Raw genomic sequence first — 19479 nt, forward strand, 5'->3', positions numbered from 1 at the left:
TCAAATCCCTACTACTGATTTTGGCAGCTGTAGAAAAATGCCGGAAGAAGGCTAAAGGACACAAGATGATGAATGGCATTTTGTGGGCTTTTATGATGCGAGAAAAAGACATCCCCGGTGGAGGTACAGAAAAAGGTTTGGGAATGGACGGCCAAACTGTTCACTTCTTCTCTGTTGCCCAAAAGCTTCAGAACTGGGGCTGAGATGACTTCCTGTCTGAAACAGGACTACTCAAACTCACTCATTTATTGGCAGTATAAATCATAAGCCAGGCGCTGAGGACACAGAGATGAATAAGACAAATCCTTGCTATGATGGAGCTTACAGTCCAGTGGGGAAGAAGGCCAAAATGGTAGACAAATAAGCTAAGAGAGTTTGACTGGGGGCTGAGGACTTGGTCAGGTGGGGAGGCCTGCGAAGGCTCTGAACAGGTGACTCTTGAGCAGAGACTTGTATGATGAGAAGCAGCCAGACAGGCAAAGTGCTGGAGGAAGAACTTTCCAACAATATTTCCTCAGCCACACACCCACACATTTGGTATGTCCTAGACCTCACCACCACCAATAAGGGCAGAGTTCCAGGACATCTTGCTTTTAAGCAATCCACTCTTTGAGACCACTGAAGAGGAGTTCAGTATAAAAAAATTATAAACCACACAACAAGAAAAAACACCACAAGGGAGTCATAAGATGAAATAAATTGGTACTCTAGGAGCTAGAAAAAAAAGAAAACTCTGAGAAAAAAAAACTTTGAAAAAGTACTAACCAGAAATGAGATATATGATATTGAAATTTAAAACCCAATAGGTAGGTTCAACAGAAAATTAAACACAGCTAAGGAGAAAATTAGTGAAACGGGGAAAAAAACTGAAGAAATCTTGAATTGAGTGCAAAGAGTTATGATAGAAAATATGAACATCAAGAGACATAGAGGTCCACAGAGTTCCATAAAAAGAAAAAGGAAAGAATGAGGCAAAGGCAATTTTCAATGATAAAATATATGTGAATTTTCCAGAACTGAAGATAGGCTCATCCTCAGATTGAAGGCATACCCAAGTTAAATTTAAAAGAAGTTCACATTTAGTTACATCATACATAGTATAAATGTAGAACACCAAAGACAAAAAATAATATCTTAAAGGATTTTAAAGAAACAACAAAACAACTATATGCCAATGAATTATAACTCAGATGAAACAGACAAATTCCTAAGTGACACAAACCCAATGACTGACTCAGGAAGAAACGGAAAATCGGAAGATACCTGTTAACAAGTAAAGAGACTGAATTAATAATTTTAAAAATTAAAAAAAAAAAAAAAAGAAAAGCACCCAGAACTACATGGCTTCACTGGTGAATTCGACCAAACATTTAAAGAAAAATTAACACCCATTCTTCATAAACTCTTCCCAAAAATAGAAGAAGAAAGAACTCATTCTATGAGGCTATATTAATTACCCTGATATCAAAACCAGACAAAATATCGCAAGAAAAGAAAGCTACAGTCCAATATCCCTTATAAAATAGCTGTAAAACCCCTCAACAAAATACTAACAAATTGAATCAACAACAAAAAAAGGAGTATACACTATGACCATGTGGATTTATCCCAGAAATAAAAGACTGGGTTAACATCTGAAAATCAATTAATATAATTCCAGGTATGAATAAAGTACAAAAACTACCTGATCATTTCAATGAACCCAGAAAAAAACTCTGACAAAAACACCCTCCCATGATAAAAACACCACACAAACTAGGAATAGAAGGGAACATACCCAACCTTAAAAAGAGCAGCTACAAAAAACCCACAGATTATTTCATTCTTAATGGAAAAAGCTGAATGCTTTCCCCTTAAGATTAGCAACAAGATGACTGAGGATGTCCCCTTCATGACACTTCTGTTCAACACTGTACTGGAGTTCTAGCCAGGGCAAGTAGGCCAGAAAAAGACATCTAGATCAAAAAGGAAGAAGTAAAACTGTCTCTCTTCATAGATGACATGATCATATATAGAGAAAATCCTAAAGAATCCACTACAAACTATTAAAACTGACAAGAGTTCAGCAAGATGGCAGGATATGAGGTCAATACAAAAAAATCAAGTCTATTCTTATACACTAGCAACGAACAACCCAAAAATGAAATTAAGAAACAAACAATTCCATTTATAATAGCAGCAAAAAGCATAAAATACTTTGGAATATATTTAACAAAAGAAATGCAAGATGTGTATTGGAAACCACAAAACACTGTTGAAAGAAATTAAAGAAGACCTGAATAAATGGAAGGACATACCATGTTCATGGATCAAAACACTTTACATTCTTAAATTTGACAATACTCACCAAATTGACCTACAGACTCAATCAAAATTCCAGGTGGCATTTTTGCAGAAATTGACAAGCTGATCCTAAAATTCATATGGAAAAGCAAGGGACTGAGAACAGCCAAAATGGGAAAAAAACTGAACAGACGTTTCTCTAAAGAAGATATATGAATGGCCAATAAGCACATGAAAAGATGCTCAACATAATCAATTATGAGGGAAATGCAAATCAAAACCACAATTAATACCACATCATACCTATTAGGATGGCTAACATCAAAACAATGTTCAGTAAAAGTGTTGGTGAAGATGTGGAAAAATTAGAACCCTTGTACATTGCTGGTAAGAATGTAAAATAGTGTAGCCTATTTGGAAAACAATTTAGCAGTTCCTCAAAAAGTTAAACAGAGTTACCATATGACCCAGCCATTCATTCTCCTAGCCATTCATACCTACGAGTACTGAAAACATGTCTACACAAGAAGTTGTACACACTGTTCATATCAGCATTATTCATAAAGGCCCCAAAGTGGAAACAGCTCAAATGTCCATCAACTGATAAATGGACAAACAAAATGCAGTATACCCATACAATGGAATATTCTTTGGCAATAAAAAAAGAATGAGGAACTAATAACATGCCACAACACGGAAACTCGAAAACATTATGCTAAGTGAAACAAGCTAGTCATAATAGACTACATATTGTATGAATTAATTTGTGTGAAATGTTCAGAATAGCCAAATCCATAGTGCTAGAAAATAGATTAGTGGTTGCCTAGGGCTAGGAAAAATGGGAAATGATTGCTAAAGGATACAGAGTTTCTTTAGGGGGATGATAAAAATGTTTTAAGATTAGATAGTAGCAATGGTTGCTCAATTCTGTGACTATACTAGAAACCACTGAGCTATATACATTTACACGGGTGAATTTTAAAATTTGTGAAATGTCTCAATAAAGTTACCAATCAATCAAATCTTAAAAGCAACAAGTCAGCAGGAAAAGTATACACTATTCAATAACTAGTACTAGAAAAACTGGCCATTCTTCTGGGAAAAAAACTAAAATCAGTTCCATCTTACAAGGTTGAGTGGTCTTCATCCTTGGCTGACCGTAAGTCACCTAGGACATTTCATAACCATACCTGGGTCCCTCCCCAAGTTTTTTTTTTTTTTCATTTTTAAAAAAAATTTATTGGTGTGACAGTGTTCAACAAAACTACATAGATTTCAAGTGTACAATTCTATAATATGTCATCTATATATTGCATTATATGTTGACTACCCAGAGTCAGCTCTCCTTCCATCACCATATATTTTTTTACAATCCCCCCTTTACCCTTTTTTACAATCCCCCCCTTCCACTTCCCCTCTGGTAATCACTAGACTGCTGTCTGTTTCTATGAGTTTTTGTTTCTTTGTTGTCTTCCTTTGTTGCCTTCAGTTTTATATCCCACATATGAGGGAAGTCATATGGATGCGGTTCTCAACTTTTTCTGACTTAGTGCACTTAGCATAATAATCTCAAGATCCATCCATGTTGTCGCAAATGACAGTATTTCATCTTTTCTTATTGCAGAGTAGTATTCTATTGTGTGCATATATCTTCTTTATCCAATCATTTATTCAAGAACACTTTGGTAATTTCCATGTCTTGGCCACTGTAAATAATGCTGCAGTGAACATTGGAGCACATATCTCTTTATGGATCAATGTTTTCAGAGTTTTTGGGTAGATACTCAGGAGAGGGATTGCTGAGGTCATATGGGAATTCTATTCTTAATTTTTTTGAGGAACCTCCATACTGTTTTCCATAGTGGCTGTACAAATTTCCATTCCCACTAACAGTATATGAGGGTTCCTTTTTCTCCACAGCCTCTCCAACATTGATTATCATTTGTCTTGTTGATGATAGCCATTCTACAGGTGTGAGGCGATATCTCATGGTGGTTTTGATTTGCATTTCCCTAATAGCTAGTGAAGTTGAACATTTTTTCATACATCTTTTGGCCGTTTGCACTTACACAGTGGAAGTTTCGTGAACGTAGTTGTCCAACCTCGGACAACTCTTCCCCTCTTTTTTTTTTTTTATTATTATTTTTAATTTATTGGGGTGACAATTGTTAGTAAAATTACATAGATTTCAGGTGTGCAATTCTGTATCACATCCCCAAGTTTTATTTTATTGGTCTGATCTGAGGTGAGGCTCAGACATCAGTACTTTTTTTTAAAGCTCCTCATGAGGCTTTAATGTATGGTTTAATGTATGGCAAGGTTGAGAACCAGTGTCATATTAAAAATATATATATATATATATATATACACATATACACATATATAGAGACACACACATATATATACTAATACATATATAAATATATACACACACACATACATTCCAGGTGAATTTAAAATGTAAATGTGGGAAGTAAAACTTAAAGTTAAAACAAAACATATTAAAATATATATTTATAAAATCAAAGTAGGAAAGGATTTCTTGAACAAGACATAGATGAAAGATTGGTCAATCCGACATTAAAATTAAAATTTCCCTATGACATTTGACATTAATAAAGTTAACACAATCCAGAGCTATATATAGTGAATATGACCTAGAAAAGATAGTTATTTAACATATTTTTTTTTACTTCCTAAATGTCAAAAAGAAAAAGACAATGGCAATTAAAACTGGAAAAGTACTCTAATATGTTGCAGGCTGGGAAGATGGTGAGTGAGGGGACAGGAGTGGGAAACTTTTCACTGTACGTATTCCCTTTTGAAGTTTAAATCATGTGGATGTATTACTTGGTTAAAAAAAAAAGAATCATTTTTTAGTGTGAAGGACAGACTCACAGAATAGTAAACATCATTGGCCAATAAATATGAAACGTGCGACGCAGAAGAACTAGGTCGTGAGAAAAGGAGGAACCGCCATGTCCTCCGTTTTCGGTCTCTGCGCCTTTTGCAGGCCTCCCAACAGCGCTATGTTGGGACAGAGCATCCGGAGGTTCACAACCTCTGTGGTCCGTAGAAGCCACTATGAGGAGAGCCCAGGGAAGAATTTGCCATTTTCAGTGGAAAACAAGTGGCAGTTGCTAGTTATGATGACTCTGTACTTTGGATCTGGATTTGCCGCACCTTTCTTCATAGTAAGACGCCAGCTGCTTAAAAAATAAGGATGTTTTACTTAATCCGTGAAACAGATATGAAGAGGAACATTTTAAGAGGTGCAGTCACTTTGAAAAATGGATCAAACTGTTGAACTCAACATACTAGAAATGTTTGTAAATAAACTTACGGCATGCATCCTTAATGCCTCCTCTCTCAAATACAAAATGTGATAATGAGCAAAAAAAATATATATATATGAAACGTGCTCATCCCTACACGTAATCAAAGTGCTAATTTTAAAAACCAATTTATAAAATAATCTTAAAATACCATTTTATATCTACTACACTAAAAGACAATTCAAATATTAGTAAAATCGGAGTTCTCATATTTCCAGTAAGAATATAAAATGGTTACAAATCATTTGGGGGCATTTGGCCATAGTATCTTAAAAAGCATGGCTGATGACCCAGTAATCACACTGCTGAGGTAGGTACACAGTAGAGAAGGCTGGCAGATGGATATTTAATACAGTATTATTTATATTGGTGCGAAAACGGAAACAACTTAAATGTCTATTAATAAGGGAACTGATATAAGTATACACTGTATACCGACAGATACAGTTAAATGAATAACCTAGATTTAAATATATCAACATGGATAAATCTAGACTACATCGTTGGATAGAAAATGCAAGTTCAAGAAGAACATATTCAACATAATAATACACTGAAATTAAAACATGATATATAACTTACAAATTATAGTAAAAAGTATCAAAACATGCATAGAAGCGATAAACACCATATTCAAGAGAATGTTACCTCTGAGGGGGGGGGGAAGAGAAAGGAATTAGGGAGAAAAGCAAAGGAAGTTTCAACTGCATCTGCCATGTTCCAGCTCTATGATAAATGAGAGAAGTAAATATGATAAAATTACCATTTGCCAGATCTGGATGGTGGGAACATGGGGGGAGGGGTTCCTACACAGGGGCAGGCCCCCGCCACCCCGGAGATCAGCAGGAACAACCAGCACCAAGACTGCACAGCACAGCATCTTTCAGCAGCATCCAGAACCAGGACAAAGGAACAAAGCTCCTCATGGAAAGAGGCCTGGGATTTTTGAAATTGCAGCTCCTCCCTGTCATTTTCTGGCCTCAGAAAGTGCTGTGTGGCACCCAGGTAGGTGCTTAAAATGGAAATATACTGAAAGCATTCTTGTTTCCACTGAAGCAACGCCCTTTGGAATAACTGGCAGTCGGTTTAGATGGAGCTGAATTAAGGCTGGACACACCGTGGCTCTACTGTCCAGGGGCTGGACCCCCTGCAGAAAGAGCTGTCCAAAAAGCCCCATTTTCAAGAGAGTGCTGAGTTTCGATATAGTCCGGGCTAGAGCAAAGAGCATGTGCTCCAGAGTTACTGAGAAGTTCCAACCTCATCCCTGCCAAGTCTTAGCCGAGTGATCGGGGACGAGAGACCGAGAGACCAACCTTGTGCGGACTCAGTTTCCTCATCTGTGGCTGGGAGTGACAGCACTTATTTTGCCTTGTTGAGAAGATTAGTGATGTTATTATTTAAGTATCAATTTTTTTTTTTTTATATTTTAGTCAATCTGATTGGGAATCTTTTAAAAATATGCTATCCACTTCATTCCTTGCCTTCCTAAACAGAGTCAAGGGAACATAACTTAACCTTTTCCTGATGACTCAAGATCACAATTACCAGCAAAGCATCAATTATCAAAATGATGATTTCCCCTAAGGGCGGAGGTGTGCCAAGCCATTCCCTGAAATAAATGACCCCCGGCTCTTCCATTAATACTGGCTTTTCATAGCATTTTGATTTCTATGCATTCTGTTAACTCTCAGTTGCATTGCCATCATGTTCCCTCTCAATGCCAGTCTCTTTACACTCTTTTCTTTGCTGTTTCCTTTCAGTTGTGGGCTTAGAAATAGGATGACACAGCTTATGTATCAAAGTTAGACAGGGTTTGAGGGGGAGGGTGTGAAAAAAATGGAGGAATTTGAGTTCTGGTTGATCTGAGGCCTTCTTGGCTATATACAGAAAAGCACGGCTGCTGGGTAGCCAAGTCCTGAATAGGACAGGAGAGTGTTATGGGATGTTATGAGACATATTATGGGATGAACTATGTTCAAGACTATAAGCACATCCTACTGTCCACCTGGGGGCAACCTCTGTGCAGGCCTGGGAGGACGGGACCCAGTGACTCCAGGTGGGACCCTTTCACTTTTCCAGACTGGAGGAATACAGGTCTGCCTGCCCCTCTGCCAGAGCAGCTGAGTACAGAGTCTTAGAATCTTACATCCTGGGCACTTTCAGACAGGAAAAGAACTTGTGTGAAGAGCATGAAAATATTTTAATTCCTAAAGTTTCATCACACAGTAAGGTTTGACTTATTCAACAAATGTTTGCTGGAATCCTACCATGCAGCGAGCACAGGGTACACAGCAACGTGCAGGACAGAGAGAGGCTGCATGAAAACTGGTTCCCTTTTCCTTTCAATAAACACTTTCCTCTATTGCTCAAGAACCTCCAGTTCTGTCTCTCTCTCTCTCTCTCTCTCTCTCTCTCTCTCTCACACACACACACACACACACACACACACACACACACACACACTCTTGCAGCCTGGGGAATAAAGGACAAGAGTTTTAAAAGCTTCCAGTACCTGCAGAATCCCTCTCCCCTCTTGGGATACTATTACCATAGTAAAATAGACTTCCCTCCTCTTGTACCCTCCCTCCATTCTCAACCAGATCAGAGCAACTTCTAGAACTCTCAAATTGTGTTTCCCAAAGTCTACATGCAGACGCCACTGCACCCACTGGAACCTTGTTCAGCGGCAGTCTGCTCACATGAAACAGAGTTTAAGAGTCCTTAAAAATCCAGTCCTTGAGCTTAAAACAAGGCTCCCTCCCCAGAGGCCAGCAAGAACTATAAAAAGGCCCGCTCTCCCTTTGCTTGCATTCCCAGATGGCAACAGCCCCTCTGGGGCTCGGCTAACCCCACCACTGCCTTCTTCCCCCTAACCTCATGGAGCAAAAGCTGGAGTAGATGAGACCACCAAGACCAGATTATTCTCAGGATAGGACCCCAGTGCAAGCTCATCGCAGCCTGTTGATTACACTTTATACTGTTCTGGATGCTACGTGGGAACAAAGACGCGTCAAACACAGTTCCTGCCCTCAGAGAGTTTCCAGTCAAAAGAAGAACAGAGCAGAGACCCAGTGGGCAAGGCCAGACTTTATCCCAGACAGCTAACTCCCAGAGGGGCTGCTGGCATCTCTAGATGCACCTACCACAATCACAGGTCAATTGACCCTGCCCAGTTTTCTTTCTCCGATGACTTGAGATCGCCAATATCAGAAAAATATCTGAGGCCCTCTCTGCAACTTCCTCCGAGACCAGATTATATCTAGCTTTAGCTGGTCCCCACGCACCAACTGGCAGGCCCAGAAAATTGCTTCACCGCAGAGCCTGCCAGGCTGGCCTACGTGTGCAGTAGGGTGCCCTCGGGGGGAGTGGTGTGGCTGATGACCACTTCCCCGGGCCCCACCCTTCACAGCCCGTCCCCACTTCCTGGGCCAGGGTAGGGCCCCCAGGAAACCACTCACCACAGCTTTTGACAGTATGTTAGATGGGCCCCTCCCTTTGAGGTCGGAGAAGAGAAGAGACTTCTGACTATCTGGGTGGAAGCAAGACAGGGCTGAGCAGTCAGAGTCCAGCCAGACCAGAGTGTCTGTCAGTGTCTGTCCGTTTGTTATTCTAAATTCTGTCCCAGGGTGGATGGACACTTTTGGAAACGTTTTTCGGGGCTGCCTCTGAGCCTCCATCAGAATCCTCTAGCCACCCCTGCCAGGCTCTCCTAGAACAGCTCCCCCACACACACGCACTAGTTCCTCATTTGCCCATCCCCTTCTCTCCTCCCCAGAGCATAACTTTTCTACATGACATTGGGAAAGGGGCGGACAGCCTCCCCAGGATAGCCTTCCCAGCTGATAGCCTTCCCAGCATGAGGCAGAATATAGAGGCCAGAAACTAAGGTGTGATTCATCAGGGCTGGTTGGAAACACGGAATCCCAGAGTAAGGGAGAGTCAGAGCTGCCCCAGCTTACCCTGTCATCAAGGGAAGCAGCACCCACCTAGGAGTCCCATATTTTCAACCATCAGGAATCTAGTGTCGGTTAGAAAAACCTCACTAAATAGAAAGTCTGCACTAACTAGGATTTCTATTTTCACCTCTCCCTAATTCCCTATTCCTAATATTTAAAATGGAAAACTACAGTCCTTAGCATTAACTATCTTAGGCTACCCCGGCAGGATTTGGCTGGAGAAATCACAAAAGACTATCACTTATTGAACACCTCTCTAGGCTTTGCCAAGCATGTACCATACATGATCTCAACGTTCACGCTCACAGTACCATACAAGGTAGGTATGATGACTAACTCCAATTTACAGGTGAGAAACACAAGCGCAAAGGACTTCAGCACCACAGGGCTAGTAAGGTGTCAAGCTGGGACCTGAACCCAGGTGCATCCAATTCCAAACCCTGCTCCTCAGTGCCATGGTGTGTGGCTTGAACTGGGTTTCAAGAAAAGGAAATCCGAGATGAAGAGAAATCGCTCCTTGAGGCACCGGGTGTAAAACATCATCTCATCCCTTGCATGACAATTCACATCCACCTTCCCTGTGGTATTTTTCTGCTGATCGTTAACATGCTCTCTATTTCAAGTGCCTGTCTTGCTTATTGTCAGTTTCCCCCACTAGAAGTCAACTCCGTAGGTCAGTGAGTGTTGTGTATTTTGTTCACTGCTGTGTCTCCTTCATCTAGCATATATCTATAGGAGGTATCAAATAAATAACTGTTGAGAGAATTAATGAATGGTTTAAAACAGAACTAAGAGGCATGAGTATAGGAAGAAAAAGAGGATGACCCATCCATTAAGGGGAAGAAATGAGATGAGAAAAGATAGTAAGAGAATCTGGCCAGGGGCAAGTTGGGGGCCCCAAGACGAGCCCTACAAGAGGAAATGAGTGTCTGCCAGGTCCTCTGCAACTCCAGTAGAACCTTCCTGCTGGCAGTAGTGATTTCCAGCAGCCAGCGACCCAGCGTGAGGGCTTCTGCTGGGGAGGGTGGGCCTGGAACAAAGGCCTATGGACACGCAGCTGGCCAGAGAGGCGGGCCAGAGCAGCGGCCTGGCCAGAGAAGCAGCCTGAGATGGGGGAGGGGGACCAATGAGGAGCTGAAGACAGCCCTCAGTGCAGCTGTACAGGCAACACCCTCCCAAGGCCGAGTGCCCTCAACCCCCAACACAACAGAGAATAGCTAAATGGCTTCACAATTAACCCTCCTAGGTCAGCGCCAGCCTGGGCTTGTAGCAACCCTCCAGGCTTGGAGCCAGAGACTTCACAAGGTTCTGCGGGGGGGGGGGGGGGCGGGGGGGGGGGGAGGGGGCATCCCATAAATCTTAGCCGCAGCCCCTTTCCCTCCAACCCTGGTCATCACCTTCAGGCCATGGCCTTTGGCCTCCTCCAGTGTAAACACCGTGACCCTGGGATAGCTGTGGATTTGGTAAGGCAAATGTTTACTCTGGAGCGGAGACATTACACGCCAGGGCTGTCAACTTTCACCATTGGCTCCTGGTATCTGCCATCTCCTGTGGTACACAGGGGATGCACCCAGTCTATTACAAGGCTCTTTGAGGGCCCCTCATAGCCACAGTGACCCCTTTATTTTGTATAGTTTATGGAGCACTTTCCACACATATGGCTTCATTTGATCCTCACCACAGCCTCTATGAGGAAGAGGAGACAAGTAAGTACCCCACTTTATTCATGTGGAAACTGTGTCAGAAAAGATATGTGACTTGTCCAGGTCATGTGGGGAAAAGCATGGATTAGACAGAGTGAGGAAATCTGAATTCTGGTCCCTATGTGGCCAACAGGAACCAAATCACCTCCTATCTCTGGGCTCTCTGGCCTTTGTGTAAATGGAGCAGGCTAATCTACTGCCTGCCTGCCCAAGTGACTACCAGTCTTTGATGCCACGCAGTAGAGCTAGGACTAGAACTCAGGCAAAATCCTGTGCTGAACTCCCAGGCCAGTGCTCTTTCCATTCTCCCTGCTGTCACTTCTAATAAAAGGCAGTAGAAAACCCCCCAAATTCTTACACAAATCCCTCCCTCTGCTTCTAGAACTTGGTTTGCCCCATCCCCAGAACAAGATACCCAGGAAGCAAGGTGTTGCCCAACCCTCCTGGAAGGAAGTGGGGGCAGCAGAGGCAGCCAGAGTATTATCAGCAGGTGTAGAAGGAGGAGATGAGGCGTCCCAGCACCGCAGGGAAGGGGTGAGTAACAAAGAGACCGGGTACACCTTCTTTTGGTTCTTACTCCCTAGGTTTTCTTCTGGGGATAGTTGGGGTAGAGTACTCCCAGCTAAGTCATTCAGGATTCCATTCCGTCCAGCAGAGGAGGGGCTGGAAAGGCACTTTGCTGAAGGGAGGCAGGGGATATGCTACGCACAGGGGAAAGGGAACTGTCACTACTCTCCCTGCTTATTTCTCCAGCAAGTTCCGTTTGATGAGGCTGCATGAGAGGCCCGGCTGGGGAGAGTCTGGGAACCCCAATCCAGGGTTCCCTCTAGGGTGATGCAGTCTGGGTCGCCTCTTGGGGGCCCCAGAGCAGGGGACAGGCCCCTTCATCTGCCAACAGCTTAGCGAATGACCTCAGAGATGAAACTCTTACAGCGGCCACTAACACCGCCCTCCTCCCCCAGGCCACACCTCTCCAGCCTCCCACCATTAGATTTCCCACTCCGTTCTTCCTTTTGTTTTCAGAAGCAGCTCCAAAGAGTAAAAGCGGCTACCTAAAAATGTCTTGCAACTTTCATGTTTGCACACCTTATCCTAGCTTTCCGAACCAAAGGCCTGAGATTACGGAGCAAACTGACTTCAGGCGTAAGCTAGGTCGAGGTAGACCGTGGCAGGCAGTGATTTCCGCTCCCTGAAACCCCACTTCTGGCACTCAGTCTAATCCCTTCAGGACAGGAGCTGAGGTTCCCAAGAGCCAGCAACGTGTGGCACAACCCGAAACAAGCTCCTGGCGCCTCTTGAGCTCCCAAGACCGGAGGCTTGGGTCCTTCCTAGAAGAGTCCACCCACGGGGCCCACAGTCCCGGGCAAGGACCAGCCCTCAGGCTACCGAGAGCGCAGGGGAGCGGGTAGGCGCACACAGCCTCGAGGGCTTCCCGGGTTTCAAACTGAGCCTCTTGGAGCTACCCGGCGCGTTCGCTTTCATTACCGGGGTGGGGGCTGGAGGACAGAAAATGTCTCCACGCACGAGCCTCCGCTCCAGCCCTGGGCTGGGAGGGTCGCCCTGGGAGGAGCCAACGCAGCCCCAAGCCCTCCTCGGCCGCCCGGAGTCCACACCCCGCAGGCGGCTGAGCGGGTGTCCCGGGAGGGTGGGGGTCTCGGGATGAATCTGGGCACTGCCACCCTGCGGACTGCACTGACAGAGGAAGAGGGGAGAGCCGAGGGGCACTCACCGAGTGGTGGCCGCCGGCCGGGTCCGGCACGCGCGACGCAAGAGGCTGCCCAGGTGCCGCGACGACGCGGGCGCGAGTTTGAAAGTCGCTCTCGGAAGAGGCTGAGGCTGCCGGCCGCTCCCGCCCACTGCCAGCCCCTTGGCCCGGGACGTGGCCAGCTGCAAGCGCGGCCCCCGGGGACCCCAGTCAGCGCACCGCTTCCCAGCGCCCGGCAGGAAGTCGGGGCCGAACCCCGGCTGCAGCGCGAGGGAGGAGAGAGGGAGGGAGGGAGGGGCGGACCAGGAATTTTTCCTGTGGGTGGAGACTCTGGCCGCGGCTGGAATCCAGCAATTGGCGGCTTCGCAGGGGCAGGGGGGAACTTCGCGGCGCAGCGACCGGAGCCGGGGGTAAAGGCTGTGGCGGCGGCTGGGCTCCTGAGCGGCTGATGATTAACGCCCGCAGGTGGGGCCAGCGCGCCGCCCACCGTGTCAGGCCCGCCGCGAGCGAGCGGAGGCTCCGGGCAGTCCAGCTGCTCCATGATACAAAGAGGCACGTGGTGGAGGTCACCTTGGTGTCACAGACCTGATATCACTGCCTTCCGAGAGGGCACCGGACGACCCAAACATCCCCCATTGTACCGACAGGAAAGGGGGCTTTCAAGTGAGTTATTGCTTGAGATCCGATTTGGGGGTCCTGATCCCACCAGAGCAGGTCACCTCGGCTTTCCTGAGTCAGAAAGGCACGTCTTGAATTCTTCACGGAAAGTCGGTCCCCATAACTCTTTACAGATGTAAATTCGGACCTCAGAGAAGCTGACAAAGAGATGAAGAAGCCGATAACTTAGAGGGAGTCGCCAAAACACTGTTAAGTGGGGAAAAAGATGCGGAAATGTAACAGAGGACCCCATTTTTGTAAAATGAAGACCTAGAATGTCTCCTGTTTTTACGTCTAAATGCGATCATATGGGCATGGAAAGGTACACACCTGGAAAGTGGGAGATGGGGGACAAGGACACTCAAAAAGCACATTTTGAGCAAGAGCATACATTTAAAAACCCGGAATAATTAATCAAAAAATGTCCTGAAAAAAAGATGGCTGTCCCAGCACAAGGCTAGAGGAGAGAAGCCCAGGATGAGACCCTGGAAGAGGTCCCACTGTTTAGGCGTTATCACCAGTTCCTAGGGAGGAGGAAAGGGACGTTGATATCGGAATTATTGGGTATATTTGATATCCAGGTGTAGACAAGTGTGTATAGTAAACTGCGCTTACAGAATTCTTGTTAAAAACAAACGTTAAAAAAAAAGAGAAAGCTACTCCAGGTAAATGCAAGCTCCAGGTGATTTACTGGGGGGGAGGGAAAGGGCGGGCACGGAAGGAAATGGCTTTCAGGTGACTTTGAAACAGGATCTCGGGGGGGGGGTGGGGTGGGGTTAAGACAGCGGGGCTCCCGGCTCCTGACTTGGGGAGGAGGTACGGCTTTGGGCCTGGCCGACCCTGGACGCGGGACCCACATTCCTCAGGGAGGAGGGAGGGTCAGCTCCAGCTTTCCAATTCTGTACTGGCCGACTGGAAAGGTGAAAGTGGAGACCGCGGAACGCGGGTTGGAGGTAAACAGCCGCCAAGGCTCTACACAAGATACAGCCGGCCAGGCTCCAGGCTAGGAGAAAAACTGAGAAGCCCCAGTCCCTTCCTGCCTTCCAGGGGGCAGTCCATCGTAAGGCTACCGACTTTCTTTGATCTTGTTTTCTTGTCTGATCACCTGAATCCCATTAAGCCCTTCCTGCCCGCCTCAAATTCCAGCTTCCAGAGAAGGCCCATGACTTAACTAAGTTATGACTGCACCCCTTACTCCTCAGGTAGGGCAGGTAATTGTGTTAATGACAGTAATAATAACTCATTTAGTGAATGCTTACCATTTGTAGGGCCCATGCCATGCAATTTACAAACATGGTTGCCCTCCATCCTTACAGCCACCTTGGAAGTGTCTTTAAGCCCATTTTTCAGATGGGATGACTGAGTACGGGGAGGTATCTAGCAATGTGGTGAAAATTACATAACCAGCAAAAGCACAGCCTGACAAGATTCCAGACAAGTCCAACAGTTGAGTGTTTACTATGCCCTAGACATATAGCCCCTTATATGAACAGTTGCAGTCCCAGAAGAAACTGGAGCAAGGTCATACAGCTAGTGTGTGGTAGACTGGGATTCATAGCAGAACACTGTTCTCACCACCATCTATTCTTTCTTTTAGACACTCGTTATATTCAATTCAGCACTTGATTATGTGTTGCATTGTTTCTAATTGTTTTACTGTGAATATAACTTATTTCCAAAAATGATTTTTATCTTTCCTTATGGCAGAAGCCATATATATAGGAAGCGCTCAGTAAACCAATGGTAATTCAGATTAAACAACCCAGAGAGTTTGTGAGAAATCACAAAGTCTCATCTTTAAGAATAAAAATCTGGCCCCAAGAGCTCTAAGCTGCAGCCCCTCTACAATTCAAAGCCTCTCCCCTTCCTGCCCTTCCCGATTCTAGCTTTAGTAGCCTCACCCTCCCTGCTATTAAATCATTTATTATTATAATAATACCTTGTGCCTCAGTAATGTCTTTAATCCAAGATCTCAAAGTGTTCTAACAAATACAGATTAATTAATCTTCACAGTACCCCCACTGAGATGGGGAGATGGAGGTATTTTCCCCCATTTTATGGGTGAGAAAACCAAGACAACACAGAGTTGAAATGACTCATGATGAAAATCAATGGCAGGGTTTCTTCTCCCAGCCCTTCCCCTCCTCCTTCCTAACTCTTAGCTGCCAACATTTGCATCAAAATTTCAAATCCCAGAGACAAAGGCCATTGAGTTTCCACAATAAAGGACATTTCCAAACTCATTTCAGCTGCTCTGTTGTGGTAGACCTCAGAAGAAGGAGGGGATCTAAATACGGTGAAAGTCCCCTGAGACTCTGTATCCAGCCCTGAGAAAGGAACGAAACCCAAAATTGGATGAAATCCCTGTCAAAGGTGACTTATAAAGCACTGCCATACTTTGAGGTCTCAGAGTTTCAAGCTGCATTTTTAGCAATGTTTCTCAAAGTGTGAGCCACAGCAACAAAAGAAAAAACAAATTGAACATCAACAATATTTAAAACTTTAACGCCTCAAAAGACATCAAGTGAGTAAAAGGATAACTCAAAGAATGGGAGAAAATTTTTGCAAATCCTATATCTAATAAGAGACTGTATCTAGAATATGTAAAGAAGTCCTACAACGCAATAATAAAAAGGGAGATAACCCAATTTTAAACTGGGCAAAGGATCTAAATAGACATTTCTCCAAAGAAGATATACAAATGGTCAATAAGCTCATGAAAAGATACTCAACATCATTAGCCTCTATGAAAATGCAAATTAGAAAAAAAATGAAATATCATTTCATACCCTTTAGGATGGCCAAAATCAAACACACATAATAAGTGTTAACAAGATTGTGAAGACATTAGAACTCTCAGACATTGCTGGTGGAAACGTCAAATGATGCAGCTGCATAGGAAAACACTGGCAGTTCTTCAAATGGTTAAACAGAGTTATCCTGTGACCCAGCAATTCCACTCCTAGGTGTATATATCCAAGAGAAATGAAAACATTGTCCACACAAAACCTTGTATACAAATGTTCATAGCAGCATTATTCATAAGCCAAAAGGTAGAAACAACCCAAGTGTCCATCAGCTGATAAATAGGTAAACAAAATGTATATCCATACAATAGGATATTATTCAGTCATAAAAAGGAATGAAGTCCTGATTCATACTACAACATAGATGAACTATGAAAAGATTATGCTAAGTGAAAGCTAGTCACAAAGACCACATGTGTATGATTCCATTTATGAACTGTCCAGAATAGGCAAATCTATACAGACAGAAAGTAGATTAGTGGTTGCTTTAGAGCTGGAGTGGGAGTAGGGGTAGGTTGGAAGAAATGGGGAATGACTGAACAGGTTTGGGGTTTCTTTTATGAGTGATACAAATACTGAAAATATTGAATATACTAAAAACCATTGAATTGTATACTTAAATGGGTGAATTGTGTGGTATGTGAAATATATCTCAATAAATCTGCTATAAAGAAAAAGTGCGAGCCACTACCACCCATTCCAGAGTTACCCAGGCTGCTTGTAATCAGAATCTATCAGAATCCTATCAAAATCTTCTGTGGGCAGGACCCAACTCTGCATTTCTCCAGAGCACACTGAATGAAGTTCAATGTAATGTGTGCCTTAGAAGACAGTGATTTAGTGCCCTGTGACCCCCAGGCTTCCTGAAAGGAATAAAAGAATAAAATGGTAGGTCTGTTAACTAACTATGAGAGGGCAGTGGCCTTGGAGGGAGGGTCCCATTCCTGAAATTCTTTATCAATAGCTTCTTTCCCCCAGTCTGAACTCCTTAGTGTCAGAAAAAATCTGACTTCAGAAAGGGGAAGAAAGTGTGGGGGAAGGGAGAGGAAGACTTCTCCCCTTCTCACTACCTTCAGGCTCACAGACACTGCTGTGGGGAGCTCTTGAAGGAAATGAGCTGTTTGTTTGAGTTTGTGTCTGCAGCAGAAACATTTGCCAATCACTTGTGGTTTTTCAAGAACCTGGGAGCCACGTGTGAACCATTTCTGGAGATCACTTATGTTCACCTTCATTATCAACAGATAAAGAGTCTGTAAGTCAGCGTTTACAACACCTGAGACCAGAGAGTTGGAATTACGACTATCTTTTGATGATCTAGGGGTTGATTTATATACAAACGTGCTGTTTCTTTTCTGACTTCTGGCCTTTGGGCCAGAAATTCTTCTATTTGCACCCCCACCTGTAGATGGATGAAGTGTAAGCATGGCACAGTCAAGTTTTACCCAGCCTAATGCTGAAGTGAAAGTTTTTCTGGGGTGCGTTTAGACACTATGGGCTGCATGGGTGTTTTGAGTTGTCTGTGTACCTCATTGATCAATGTTGTTAATATCCCAGAAGGCTTTCCACTTCTATCTGAGATTTTCAGGCCTGAGTGTTCAGAGAATCATCTGGGAAGTTTCCGACTCAGGATTGAAGCAGACCCCATGAATCTGCATTTTTAAAAGCAAGTGATTCAGATGCAAGAGAGATCCTGTGGACCACACTTTGAAGACCACTGGTCTGAATCTGCCGTGTCTTCCCCTCCTGGTGCTTCCTCTTCCTCCCCTGAAACACAGGACTCACAATAACCCCACCCCCACCCCTGCAATCCCTCCCAGTGCTCCAAAGATAAAAGGGCATGGCTTTTAAGACCTCATGATGCTGGAATAATAAGGCTATTACATTTAATCAGATGTGGCAGAGTTCCACCTTGATTCATGACAAATGCTTAATCTTCAACAGCTTGGTGACAGGCAGGGTGGGGCACGCCCACCGAGTACTCAGCTGTAACCCTCAGAAAACAAATTAACGAGCGAGGGCTTAATAGGACATAATTGTCCAGTTACTTGCAGATGGAGACAGTTCTTGACTGTAATTCTGGTTGTTGATGTTTTCTTCCTGACTGGGGCCTATGGGTTTCCAGCCTTGACTTCTCCATCTTGTCCAAAGAGGACAAAGCAGCTGCACCACAGAACCAGCGGGCCCAGATCTGCATACCCTGACTTTGGTTGCTGTGCCAGACCATACAGGAAACATGGGCTGGTTACAACCAGGTTAGGGCAACTGGGACCAAGTCCATCTAGTTTCTGAAGTCACCAGTTTTTCCTGGGGGGTGTGGGGGGGTGAGGAATTGACCCAAATGTGGATGGGGTAACTTTGTTTCTTTACCTGAGCAGTGCCCAGGCTCACAGACCCCACGCAGTGGCTGCCAGCCACTCCCATCAGGATCGCAGATTTCTTCAGGAGTGGTTCTTTGTGGAGGGCGCCTTTGGCCCCTCTCTTTTTCACTCTCCTGCTACATAACTGTCCTCTTCCCAGTCTTAGAGGATTTCCAGGATTTTTTGCAGTCCTAGGAATCTTGAATCCTACCATCTTAAAGGACCCCAAACTGGATCTTTTAGCGAAGGAAAAGCTGTCTTTTCCATTCATCTCCAAGCTTATCTAGGGAGAAAAGCCTGGCTTTATAAGCTCGGATGCTATGATCCAAATACCCTTATCCCAGGCCTGCAGTTGTCCTGCTAGGTAGCGTCTGAGGATAGGTAGCATCATGCCAAGAGCAGCGTGAAGTGCTCCATCAGCATTCTCATTCCATCCTCCCGCCAACCCATAATAGTACTCACACGTTTTACAGATGAGAACATCAAGTCTCAAGAGGCCGAATCACATGTCCCAGGCTATGTGGCCCTTAATGGGAGACTCAGGAAATGTACCCAGGCCCAGGTCCCTCTGCAGCCTAAACCTGTGCTCTTAACCAGCATCCTGCCACCAAAATACCTCATCCCAGCTCCCAAGGAGCCGCTAGGCCCAAGCAGAGGAAGTGGGAGCAACTTATGC

The 19479-nt window shown here is 44.4% G+C and overlaps 2 protein-coding genes across 5 annotated transcripts in view; one reads left to right on the forward strand and one right to left on the reverse strand.

The window, feature by feature from the left end:
- The window catches only part of PLEKHG3 (pleckstrin homology and RhoGEF domain containing G3), a 66017-nt gene that overhangs the window by 27360 nt on the left and 19178 nt on the right, over positions 1 to 19479 (reverse strand). For 2 of the 4 annotated variants that reach the window (XM_033107540.1, XM_033107534.1), the window contains exon 1: positions 13007 to 13455. The exons of 1 other annotated variant lie outside the window; for it this stretch is intronic. The gene's annotated coding sequence lies outside the window, so the exon portion shown is untranslated. Of the gene's footprint in view, positions 1 to 8761; positions 8907 to 13006; positions 13456 to 19479 lie in introns of those variants that run through there. One more of the 4 variants, XM_033107535.1, reaches the window with a different exon arrangement.
- Positions 5203 to 5669, forward strand: LOC117023071 (cytochrome c oxidase subunit 7C, mitochondrial-like). Its single transcript, XM_033107541.1, has one exon. It carries the CDS (start codon positions 5262 to 5264, stop codon positions 5502 to 5504), a length of 243 nt encoding a protein of 80 aa, XP_032963432.1. The 5' UTR covers positions 5203 to 5261; the 3' UTR covers positions 5505 to 5669.

The sequence above is a fragment of the Rhinolophus ferrumequinum genome, chromosome 6 (assembly GCF_004115265.2).
Source record: "Rhinolophus ferrumequinum isolate MPI-CBG mRhiFer1 chromosome 6, mRhiFer1_v1.p, whole genome shotgun sequence".
Taxonomy (NCBI): Eukaryota; Metazoa; Chordata; class Mammalia; order Chiroptera; family Rhinolophidae; genus Rhinolophus; species Rhinolophus ferrumequinum.